Here is a 12677-nt window from a genome sequence, read left to right on the forward strand (position 1 = left end):
ACATTCCAGCTATCACATAATTTAGGAGTGACCAATTATAACTCAAGTGTTAATAAGATATATTGCTATTATTTGTTTCATTTTTCAAGATAATCAGTCAAATTCTCCTTTTTCCCTACTTACTATAAAACTTTGACCCTTTTCCTGACACCAATTGTCCTGAAATAATGAGGCTTTTCTATACTGCTTTATCAGTTTTTACACTTACAGTTATGCCCCAGCTAAACAATAAACACTCCAAGGATAGAAATTATGAATTCTATTTTTCTTTAGTACCTTCTTCTACCACCACCAGCCCATTCCAAATCACAACTCACACATCTACTTGTGGAGCAGAAATCTGAGGAAAATAAGCATGCAGAAAATATTACTGACTGCCTACCTGACTTGGAGGCTAATTCTCCTGAAGGTTAAGATGGCTGTACCCACAATACATTCTCAACAGTCATGATGGTGATATCCAAGTTTTCTAACTAATCACTTAGCCAGAGCTCCTTTAACTCATGACACAGTGTACCTAAGAAACAAAAAGAGATTATCTTTTACTGTATTTTTTGTTTTATTTTTCATCCTACAGGATATTCTTTCCTATCACAAAAGGAGTCATCAGCGTCTCTCTCCTGGATTATATCTGGGTTACCTAAAGCTGTGTAGCTCTGTGGACCAGATCAAAGTTCTTGTTACCCAAAAGCTGCCTAACATTCTCTGTCATGTGAAGATCCGTGAAAACTATAACATTTCCAAGTAAGCTATAAGTTTGGGTTTTTCTTATGATGAAACAATGGTTGAAGGGATGGGTTTGATGTGCCAGAAGGAATCTGAAATGTGACTGCGGGTGAAGTCTTTATGATGAGACGCCTTCAGGGGCCAGCACACTGGGGCAAAGGCATCGCTTGGTTTTAACATTAGGGTAAGCCCGTCAGGCTATAGTTCCTGGAATTCTGTCCATGGAATTCTCCAGGCAAGAAGACTGGAGAGGGTTGCCACGGCCTTCTCCTGGGGATCTTCCCAACCCAGGGATCAGAGCCAGGTCTCCCACATTACCGTTAAAGGCATAGCTCAGTTTTAACATTAGGATAAGCAGTGCACCCATTTAAACAGGATGCTCTCCTTTCACTTTCCTCTCTGCAGCCACTGACATTCAGGTTAGTGAACAGATGCCCTTTTCTTTCAACACTTCTATTTCCAAAATCTTTTCTCCATAACCTAAAAAGTCATATTTTTAAAAAATCACTTGTGTGAATGGGTTCTAGGAGAGTAACTGATTTCCCCCTAATCTTAAAGGACCCTCCCTACTCTCATTCTTCCCACTCCTAATCCCCTGACCTAAGGACTCCGTATGTTTCCTATGCTCTACATGGTTTTCTAGGGAAGAAAAGACATAACAAGGCCTGAGTTTCTGAAAACTTCTCTATGGTTTGGCATTATGGTGAATTGCCCTGTTAACTTTGGAAAAGCTACCCAATCTTGGTAATCTGACCCAGCTTTACAACTAGCCCTCTAGTAGCCCTCTGAAAGTCTACTAAAATGAACTGAATTGTGCTCAACATGCAAAGACTAGATAAGAAAAGAAAAAGAACTTGGAAAAGGCTTTGTCAGGCTTCAGTGACAATTGAGATCATCCTAATTGCACCTACAAATTTCCTTAACCAAAGGAGACTCTAATTTGATCATTTAAAATCTGGTCCCTAAAGTGCGAAGGACTTATTAACTGTAGTGTCTCACAGTATATACTAAATATTCCTTGCTGACAGTGAAGGCGATGAGGATGACACATGAGGTCTTTAGAGCACTCGCCAGCTGCCATATTCTCCTTTCCCTTATCACACACACCCAGACTTTAAGTCTGCCATCTGGTGGCCACTTCTACAATCAGCAGTAGTTATCTCCGGCCTTCCCAAGAGGCTCATTTGTGGGTGGATTCTGCAACGGTTACTTTCATCCATTTTCTAGATTTGTGTCTTCAAGGTTTAGATTCTATCTTTTAGTGGTTGTACCAACTAATTTCCATGTGCCAAGGACCCAAGTTTCATTTCTACAAAAGATTCCAGTAGCCTTCACTGAGCCAGTTCCATCGCCCTCATCCTTAAAGGCTAAACTGATTAGTTAGTGGTAGATGTTTAATGGTAATCCTCCTGGTAATTTATTTTCTAATTTGATTACAGATACTATTTTAGCAATGTGGTCCTTTAGATTTTGTGCATACTTATGCTAGTCAGAATCCCTCATCTAGTTTGGTATCAGTGATGGAAGAAAAGATACAGTTCCCAAGCAGGTTCTCAAAGATTTCAGTTATTTGTGAAGCCAACAGTATGCCCAGATTGAAGTGGGATTTAATTTTCATTTTTTTTCCCTCTTATGGAGACAAAGGGTATATTTTTCCATAGTCTTTTCCAGTGTGGGAATTGAAATGAAACTGATATCATGAAAACAGAAACTTTTCTAAGAGGGGAGCTGGTTAAAAGAGCGTGTATTCTGATGCAAAGCTTATGTCACAATCAATTTCATTTTCTGGCTCATAGCTTGGAGCCCCAGTGACTATAACCCATCAGGGAGAGCCCTCAGAGGATTTTCACGAGGGTGGAAAACACGTTAGCACCTCCTCTCTTTCCATCCCAGAACAACAGGGCTTTCCTTTCCTCCCTAGCCTGCTCCCGAGAGCACATTGCTTCTCCTTGCCGTCAGGAGCAAATAGGCCAAATGAATCTGTTTAGAGACTTGTGCTAAAACACCTTACAGAAGCAGTGCTGCCCAAGAGGTATTTCCCTTGATCTTTTCAAGATCCTTTCGAAGAGCAGCTTTTGGGGGACAAATTGGATGTGCTTTCCCCCCACCTCCCTTCTTTCCCCTTCCTTTTTGCAGAACATTTGAAAAAGTTCATCGGGAAGGATGGTAGAGCGTGCAGAATAAAGACACAGATGACTGGTTTGAAAAGAGGACAAAATCAGGGATGTGTGGCCCCTGGTTCCTTTTATTGGAATTGCCTGGTGTTCCTGTTTGTGATTCTCCTCAAGCTTTTGGAAAGGGAAGGAAACCAAAATAGTGCCCACGATTACAACAGGCCAGGGTTGAAATGTGCCGTGTGGTTCTTGCCTGAGTTGGAGCAGAGTCCTGCGGTTACCCAACTGCTGAATTAACCAGCAGATGCCCCTGTGGTAGAATGTAGGGTCTTCGAACTTACAGGGGATCTTCAGGGAAAGAAAACTTATTTCAAAATATTTCAAAGCTCCAATCTCAAAAACTGATTCATTACAAATCAGACCTGCTGTTCTGAGGTATATGTGGTTTGATAGGTGAAATAAACTTGAAAAGAACTCATTTTAAGCTCTCTTTGGGTGGCAAAAAGTTCAAATTTCATGAACTGCATCAAGTTTTAACCACCAAAAATTGGTTATTCAGGTTCTGGACATATACACTGAAAATGTTCTGAGCTGTGTTCTGAACTTTTGTTGTATTTCTAATTTTAACTTGACTCAACATACAGAGAGGAGTGGGAATGGGTCCAAAAGCTTTCTGGCTCTGAATCTATGGAAAGTGTGGATCATACTTCTGACTGCCCCATGCAATTGTTCTTCTACGAGCTCCAGATGGCAGTGAAAGCTCTCCTTAAGCAGATCAATATACCTCTATATCAGGTACTAGTCTTTACCATTATTTTTATTTTCTTTTTATGACTCATGGAAACTGCATTATGGTGTAAAACTCAAGAGGTGAAAAATTACACATATATACATTTTGTTCATTGATTTACATGTCGCTTTGCACATACATGCACATTTTCAGTCTGATGCCTACACGTGGACACTGAGTACACTTCTGTGCCTTTACTCTAGCTCTTCCACGCTGACGTCTTCCAAAGTTCCCAGACCCCACTTTATTGTGGTCTGGTCAAACAAGGAAAAATTGGCTAACCCACCCTGAAAGACATCGACTCTTAGCTTCAGGAGAGCGTGAAGCAAGGGAAGTAAATAAATAAGTGTATAGTTAGATTTGCAAATGATTTCCTTAAGAATAGAAGATTACTGGTAATATAAATCTAGAGCAGTGGCCAAAGTTGTTCCATGCTATCTTTCCACAAACAGAAAATTTGCTGTCAAAATTACTTTCTTGTCTAAGTCCAAATGTGCAAATCTTACCTCCACTAATAAGCAACTTTTAAAAAAAGAAACCATTGGCTTAGAAGACAAGAGTGAAGGTTTACTAGGCTCTGTTTAGTGAGCTAATATCATGTAGCATTAGATTCTCTTGTTTTTGATCTGCATGTACCATCTCTCTGCACTCAATACACACACATACTATTCCTACACACACAAGTAAAATAAGCCAAGTTTAGCCTGCAAACAGGGAGACAGTAACAGGAGTGACTGGCTCTCTTTAAATAACAGAGAGACAACCTGAATTGGCCTCTGACCCAAGGAGACAAGAGGATAGATGAAAGACTCCAAGAGTGTTCTTCCGTTAAGGCACTACTCTGATTACAAGTCAATGTTGCAAAGCTAGTCCAAAACAGCTAACATTGAAAAAGGATAAATTGCACAAGATGCCATAAAGACACTAGGGGAGTTAACTGGATTATTCCAGGGGTGGCCATATACTCAGGAGGAGGGAAAAAAATGCCAGCTCAACTTCTGACAGTAGATACCATTAAAGGGTTTCTTGGGCTTAGCAGGTCTGAAGCAGCTCATATTTCATTGGTGACTCTTGGGCTACGCATACATTGGGAGCAGGCTGCCCAACTGCCTAAGAGTACATACAACATTTTTTTTTTTTTTTTTTTGGTACTTGTAAAATTTTCTCAGTCCTTGGCCAGAAACTACATTTTCCCCCCTTAACCAACTTAAATTGAAACTAGTGGATTTTTAATTCAATCCATTTTTGTTGCTTCATGTAATTATATTCATCATTTTGAAAAGCCCACAGAACGCAATCATTTTCTGCTTTTATAAGAAGCATAAATGTTGTTTTCAGAGTTTATGTGGAACATTACTGCCTTAAATCTTGATTTTATATAGCATTATTAAATGGACTGAACCCTAATATTTATGTTGTATAAAAATTCCAAGCTTAAAGTCATGTAATTTTGTTAGATGTTTTATGCCAGTTTGGTGTTGTTTATGTAAGTGCCATGTTGTAACTCTCCTATTTTTTCCTCCGCGCGTGTCCCTCTGCAGGCAAGGAACTTCCGCCTCTACACACAGGAGGTGTTGGAAATGGGTCACAATGTCTCCTTTCTTCTCCTGCTCCCTGCCTCAGACGACGTCTGTACAGCCCCAGGACAGAATAATCCTTACACCCCACACTCAGGGTTTCTTAACCTCCCTCTTCAGATGTTTGAACTTGGTATAGTAGCTTGTTTCACCTAGAAATATTAACCCAGCCTCCTTATAATAAAATCACAAAGTTATATCTGTTCCCCCTTGTCCCAGTGGAGGGTCAATAAATCACATGATGGCTTTGGCAACAACCCTTCCTAGAACTGTGTACAAGTCTGAGAGAAAGCAAAGCTCCAAGACTATGTGCCTGAGCAATAATTACTGAAACTTAGCTAAGGCCCAATGGAGAGGAGGGACTTCTAAACAGAAAGTTCAGTTATCAGGCTGCAGTTCTTGCCTCCCCCTTGCTTTCCTAAAGCATAAATATAAGAACTGATGTTTTCATGAAAAGCACTGCCCCTTCTTTCTTTTTTTTCCTCTCTCCCCCTCTTCCTGCCCCCTCTTTCCTCCAACTGGGAAAAAAAAAACCTGAAATTAAAATGTAAAGCGTGTGTCAATTTAAAGCAGAAAAAGGTCTGTAACTTTAAGTAGTGCTAACTTATTAAATAGACTCTAAATTTCTAACAGACCATTGGAGAAATTGACAGGGTCTCCCAGGATGCAATATTGTGATTATAATGTGGGATTCTCAATTGTAGAAGATCTCATCTTGACTTTCAAAAATGGGTAGCCTGGGCCCCGGGTTCTCTATTTTTACAGAGACCCCTGCTGCCCACTGAAAATGTGAATAGGGAGGCTTTGTCTCCTCCCCATGCTTCATCTTGTAACAGGCCAATAAGAGGCAATTAACAAGAGTTCCGTCAGTTCAAATGGACTGTAGGATTTGTGGGAGTGGGAGTGAATGGGTGGGTGAAACGAAGGCAGTCTCTCTTTGGATTGCTCCCCAGCTACCAGATTTAGAAAGAGACAAGGCAACTGCCTGATGTTTCATTTTGAGACCTGGGCATCTGGATTTGAATTTATCTCCAGGATAAAGGGATGAAGTCACCCAGTTTCCCTTGCTCCAAGGAGTTTACATGCTCAAAAGCTGATGAACAGCAATTGTTACTTTCCAGAGGAGGGAAAGTTGTTAAGAGAAGCCTGAATCGGACTTGCAGACGGAGACTCAAGGGTACTAGGTCCCCTACTGTGTGGCACTGGCAATCAGTTAGCTTTCCTGTACCTTTTCTGTGCCACATGACTGATAATATTGGTCATACCACTCCCGAGATGCCTGGATGTGAATGTGACCATTTAATGAGTTCCCCATTAGTGAACATTTTTAGTCTATGATATAACTGCACTGCTGTTACAAAACATCCTTTGAGTCAAAGTATTTCAGTTCAGGTCCACACATACACATCAGGGGTCTACTGTGGAGATTAAGAGAGGAGTTAAGACAACGACTCTGCCCTCAAGGGGCTTTTTAGTACAGTGGTAGGAGTGAAATAAAAATACAAATTAAATTTTAAAATACGTATAATGTGCTTAAATCTTAAGTATTAAGTGATACTGAAAAAAAGAAAGGAAAGCACGTTTTCTTAAAGAAGGTATCAGAAAGCCACCTTGGAGAGAGGATATTTGTTGTAGGTGTTAAAGAATGGACTGGATGCTAAGAACAAGGATAATGAAATCTCTTTTGTCAAAGGGAGCAGAATGAGCAAAGACATAATAGAAGAACTCAGAAAGAATCAGAAAAAGAACACGTGGTCCAGTTGAGCTAGATCTGGGAAAGGACTTGAGGCAACAGTAGCCATAAACCTGTGAGGACAAGCTGCAGCCATATTGGGCAGTATTTTAAGAATCAGGCTGAGGAATATATTTAAGATGAACTGAAAGCAGGATTGGGGAGATAATTCAGAGGTTATAATAATATTTTGATGTCACAGCAGAAACAAATACAAAGGAAGCAAGTGTAGATGTGAGAAGCATGGGAAGCAACCGACAAGACTGGGCAGCTGTTTGAATGAGGACAGTCAGAGCTCCGAGACATCTAAGCACCCCCGTGGTTTTCAGTTTCAAAGACCCTGAGGATATTGCTACCATTACCAGAAATAATGAAATCAGAAAAGAAAATGCTGTGGGGAAGAATATGATGCTCTTAGCTCTAAATATCTTGAGCTCAGTGGTAAAGAATCCACCTGCCAAAGCAGGAGATGGAGTTTTGATCTCTGGGGTGGGAAGATTTCCCCTGGAGTAGGAAACGGACATGTGCTTCAGTATTCTTGCCTGGAAAGTTCAATGGGCATAGATAGGAGCCTGGCGGTCTATAGTTCCTGGGGTCCCAAAGAGTCAGCCATGACTGAGCATGCACACACCTCGAGTCTGCAGGTGTTAATTCAACATCCAAGCAGACATATGCAACTGGCAGTAGAAATGCAGGAGACAGAGTTGGTTACTAAACACAGGAATTTGGCTGGACTCTACTGATAACAGATGAAGCCATGAAAGTGAGTGATTTCCCATGGGTAGATAAATGACAGAGAAAAGAACTAAAGAAAACCCTTTACTGGAGAGTGAACTGAGAGCCCATTCTACATAAAAAGGCCACACTGTTCCATGATTACAGACAAATAATACATGAGGCTCATTTCTCGATGTTTCAGTGGCCTGGGTGGGAACAATCAATAGTTTAGTATCAATCATGATAGTACACGACTCCCAAGACCCTGGAAAACCAAGCCCTGCAAGCATCCTATCTTTCTTCCTGGGAGGCTCCCACACTATTCTTGGGCAACCACTTTATCCTACCGCCTTTACTCTCCATTCTACAATTTCCTCTCTTCACTCATTTCTTCATTAATTCATTTATAAGTATTTATTAAGTAACCCACTATGTGCCCCTCTTCCCAAGTGGCTAAGTGGTAAAGAATCCTGCTGCCAATGCAGGAGACGCGGGTTCAATCCGTGAGTCAGGAAAATCCCCTGGAGAAGGAAATGGCAACCCACTCCAGTATTCTTGCCTGGGGAAATCCCATGGACGGAGGAGACTAGCAGGCTATAGTCCATGGGGTCACAAAAGAGTCAGACACAACTTAGCGACTAAAACTTAGCAACTAATTATGTGCCAGGCATTCTTCCAGGTATTGAAAAATCAATGAACAAACTCCTCATGGAGCTAATAATATTCCAGTGGGGGAGACAAATAGTAAACCAATCAACAAACATTAATATTGGAAATGTCAGACAGTAACGAGAGCTGGAAACAAAAATAAATCAGGATAAAAGACTAGACTGAAAGGACAGGAACTGCACTTTTGTATAAGATGATGAGAAAAGGCCTCTCTGAAGAAGATAATCTGAGCAGAGATGAGAGATTTCCATGAAATGAAAATCGCAAACGCAAAGGCGTTAACAGTAACAGTGTGCTTGGCTGAGACATCAGTATAGATGGAATGTAGGTAAGCACGAGCAACAAAGAGAGGAAATGATATCAGGTCAGCATCAGAAGATCATTCATGGCTTCATAGATCATAATAAGGACTTTGGATTTTATTTTAAGTGTGCTGGAAATCCAATGGAGATTTTCGAGTAGCATGACTTTTTAATATAAGCTTTAGTATAAGTAACTTTTAATACAAGCTCTGCAAAATACAGTAGTCCCATAGGGTGTTCCTTCCTAGGATTACCGATGGGGGAGAGAGACGGTCCTACAGGAGGATGCTGTGAGACTCTATGAGCAGGGTCGAGCTGGTGCAAAGTGGTACCATCATAGACCCACTGCCCCCCACAGCTTGAGGGCTGATATCCCCAACCCTTTGGAGAGGAAGAGGATAGCACTCCTCTGCAGTTATAAAGCATGTGTCTGGGGGACAACAAGGCTCACTATTCATGCTGCCCCAGAAATAAAAGGAAAAGCCCTTAGAAACTGTCCTGAGATGTGGCCTCTTGGGGATTTGCCTATACTGAGGAGGTCACCCTGCCCTGACCTCATGGGCAGTCACAGCTGACTGTAGGCCTATGAAGAGGAAAGCTGACTTTTATCGATTTCATTGACTCTATGACTTTGACTGCCTCGATGAGCAAGATTAAGAAACTGGGAAATTTTTTAAAGCCAGTTTGAAGCCTGGTATGCATTTTATACTTCAGTGTTCGGCTACATGCTTCATTCAACAAACAGTTACTGAGTTTCCACTATACGCCAGTACTATGCTAGGGCTGGATACACAGACATTAATAGGACAGTCTGCCCACTGGAAACCTAGAACCCAGTGGGGGATATTATCTATACCAACAGTCCCAATCCAATGAAAATTCTTCTGTGAGAGGTCAGTTGCTGAATTTCAGAGGAAAAACACCTAATCCTTTCTTACAGAGATAAGATCTAAGACAGACTTTGAAGTATAAGTAAACATTCAGGAAAAAAATAAAGGTAGACCAGGAAAGGAAAATCATTGTAAGCAGAAGGAATAGCTTGCACAAAGGTTTGGAGACCTAGGAAAAACGCATCTCACTTAAGTACACTCTGAGTAGCTCACTGTGACAGATGCTTCAAGCATCTGAGCAAGTGTGACGGGAGACAAAACTAAAATTGAAAAAAGGAACAATCACGAAGGGCTAAGCCAGTTAGACTTTATTCTATAAGCAATAAGGAGTCATTAAAAATTTTTAAGGAAAAGAATAGTATGGTCTTACTGGGTTTTAACCACTCTGTGGATTGCAGGGCAACGAGAAAAGGGCTGGGCCTGGAGGCAATGAGACAGTTAAGAGACCGGCCCAGGTGGGCATTGATAAGAACTCAGATGGAGACTGCCACAGCAGGGGGACAGAAGAGAAGGCAGGGGCAAGAGGAATTTAGAAGTTAAAATCAATAGGACTTTGTGATTGATTCAATGTGGTTGAAGAGAAAGATGGAGGAGCCACGGAGTCTGAATAGGGTGCTGAAATGGATAACGCTGCCATCTACCAAAACAGGAAATAAGAGGGGAGGAACAGGTTTGGGGGAAGGGAGAGATGATGAGTTAGTTCAGTTTGACAAATGATGAGTTTTGTTTGAGGTGCCTGTGGGATATCCAGGCATTGAGCCTAATGGAATCCAGGCCACAAGCTTATAAGAAATGGCACAGTCCCAACCCTCATTCCTAATGCCCATTTTTCATGATTTAGGATACCATTCCTGAATTCCAACTGTCAACTCGTTCACTACCAGGAATCTTTAGAGAGGCATCTTATGCCCAGGTTCTTTCTGATACCTTGGCAGAGAACCACAGAACTAAACTGACCTTAAGAGGTAATCTTACTGGTTCCTTAGCTTCCAGACTAGGCTACATGGCCCAGACTGATGGGACTCTATTGAGTAAGAGACCTTTAGGAAGAATATTCTAACCTCAATCCTGTTCTAATATTCAAACTACTAATTGCCCCATTCTTCCCAGGGGGATGGGGAAAGGATGTGAACAAAAATTCACTTTGCATCTGATATGTGCCACATGCTGTCTAGGCACTTTATTATTATGTTGTTTTATCCTGCTGATGCTGCTGCGTCGCTTCAGTCGTGTCCGACTCTGTGCAACCCCACAGATGGCAGCCCACCAGGCTCCTCTGTCCCTGGGATTCTCCAGGCTAGAATATTGGAGTGGGTTGCCATTTCCTTCTCCAGTTGTTTTATCCTAGGTAGACATTATTATCCTCGTCTTAGCTATAAAAAAAAAAAGAAAAGAAAAAAACCTGAGGCTCCCTGGGGTTATATGCCTATTATGAAGGTAATAAGTGGTAGAAGTGTAATTCAAATCCAGTTCTGTCTTATACCTAAGCCTGAGTACTTTCTGCCCTACAGTACCCCTAATCTGACTTCCAGTGTCGGTGCTGATGGCATTTTAGTCTGTCACTATCTTATAAAGAAAAAAGACAGAGAAAACACCACAGAAAATTAGTCTTCCTTTGTAAATTACTAACAAATCATGCGGTCTGGGATAATGCATTTTTGTATCCTTATACCATTTTGACTGCAAAATGCATGTGATTCACATTAGGAAAAAAATTAGAAGCTTCCAGTCTATCCTCCCCTTCTCAGTGATGGCTACCAAATGTATCATTGCTAAACCACAAAAGACCATGTTAAAGTCACATTTGTTAAAGTGACATTAAAGGCTCCGGATGAAAACCACTAGAGTGGGAAAGTGAAGCACCGTCCTTGTCGTCGGAAGGTCCTCGGCGCTCACTGTGGCGGGTGGCGCGGCCGTGTGGGAGCTGGGAGACCACCCACTGATCCGAGGCTCTGACCACAAAGAGACGCAGCGAGAGGGAGCTGTGGACACCCTGGCGTTCTAGAATTCAGATGGGACTTATAGCATTTCCTCTAAAGAAATTCTTCAGGGCCTCTATCTTCCAGTCATATTTTAGAAAGAAGGGAAAAAAGATGATTTTTTTTTTTTTTTTTTTTTTGCAACTTGGTTTGGAAAGGCAGACTGTGAGACACTTCACTCTTCAGCCAAGAGAGGACATCTGTCAAGAGCAAACAGGATATAATTCCTCCTTGAAAGGCATGAAGACACATTCAGGGAGCTACAAGGGTCAAGAGTAAGCTGAAAAGTAACCCTGACTCTTTCCTGTAGAGCAGCCAGTAAATATCAGACTTGAAATATACCTTTTGAAAGAGGAAAATCAAACGCATCTTGAGGAGAGAGAATAGAGGGGGAAAGGAGACTTTGGAATAAAGATCTGCTCTCTTTAGATCATGGCATACATTTTGTTGTTCATTCAGGCAATAAACTTTGAGAAGTTGGCTTCCCTGGTGGCTCACATCATAGAATCTGCCTGCAGTGCAAGAGACCCAGGTTTGATCCCTGGGTCAGAAAGATCCCCTGGAGAAGGGAATGGCAACCCACTCCAGTATTCTTTATTTTTTTTTTTTTTTTAATTTTTAAACTTTACATAATTGTATTAGTTTTGCCAAATATCAAAATGAATCCATCACAGGTATACATGTGTTCCCCATCCTGAACACCCCCTCCCTCCTCCCTCCCCATACCATCCCTCTGGGTTGTCCCAGTGCACTAGCCCCAAGCATCCAGTATCGTGCATTGAACCTGGACTGGCATCTCATTTCATACATGATATTTTACATGTTTCAATGCCACTCCACTCCAGTATTCTTGCCTGGAAAATCCCATGGACAAAGGAGCCTGGCAGGCTACAGCCCATGGGATTACAAAGAATCAGACACAACTGAGCAACTAACACTTGACTTGAGAAGTTACAGTGTTCCAGGTTTTGAGGAAATAAAAATTAACAGGAGATATGGTTTTTGCCCTCAAAGAAATCAGTCAAGTAAACACATTATTACAATAAAGCAGGATAAATGTCCCGGTGTATTTAAAAACAAGTGGTCTAGGGTCACAAAAGACAGAAACTAATTCTGCCTGGAGTGGAAGAGGTACCAGTTAAGATTTCACTGAGGAGAAGATATTTAACCTGAATGTTCAA

The 12677-nt window shown here is 41.4% G+C and overlaps 1 protein-coding gene across 1 annotated transcript in view; it reads left to right on the forward strand.

Moving 5' to 3' along the window:
- The window catches only part of ANKFN1 (ankyrin repeat and fibronectin type III domain containing 1), a 481998-nt gene that overhangs the window by 444185 nt on the left and 25136 nt on the right, over positions 1-12677 (forward strand). Inside the window, exons 15-17 of the mRNA XM_059878382.1 lie at positions 578-744; positions 3485-3635; positions 5172-5340. Of these exons, the coding sequence (XP_059734365.1) occupies positions 578-744; positions 3485-3635; positions 5172-5340 (487 nt within the window). The remainder of the gene's footprint in view (positions 1-577; positions 745-3484; positions 3636-5171; positions 5341-12677) is intronic.

This window comes from Bos taurus, chromosome 19, assembly GCF_002263795.3.
Source record: "Bos taurus isolate L1 Dominette 01449 registration number 42190680 breed Hereford chromosome 19, ARS-UCD2.0, whole genome shotgun sequence".
NCBI classification, from domain to species: Eukaryota; Metazoa; Chordata; class Mammalia; order Artiodactyla; family Bovidae; genus Bos; species Bos taurus.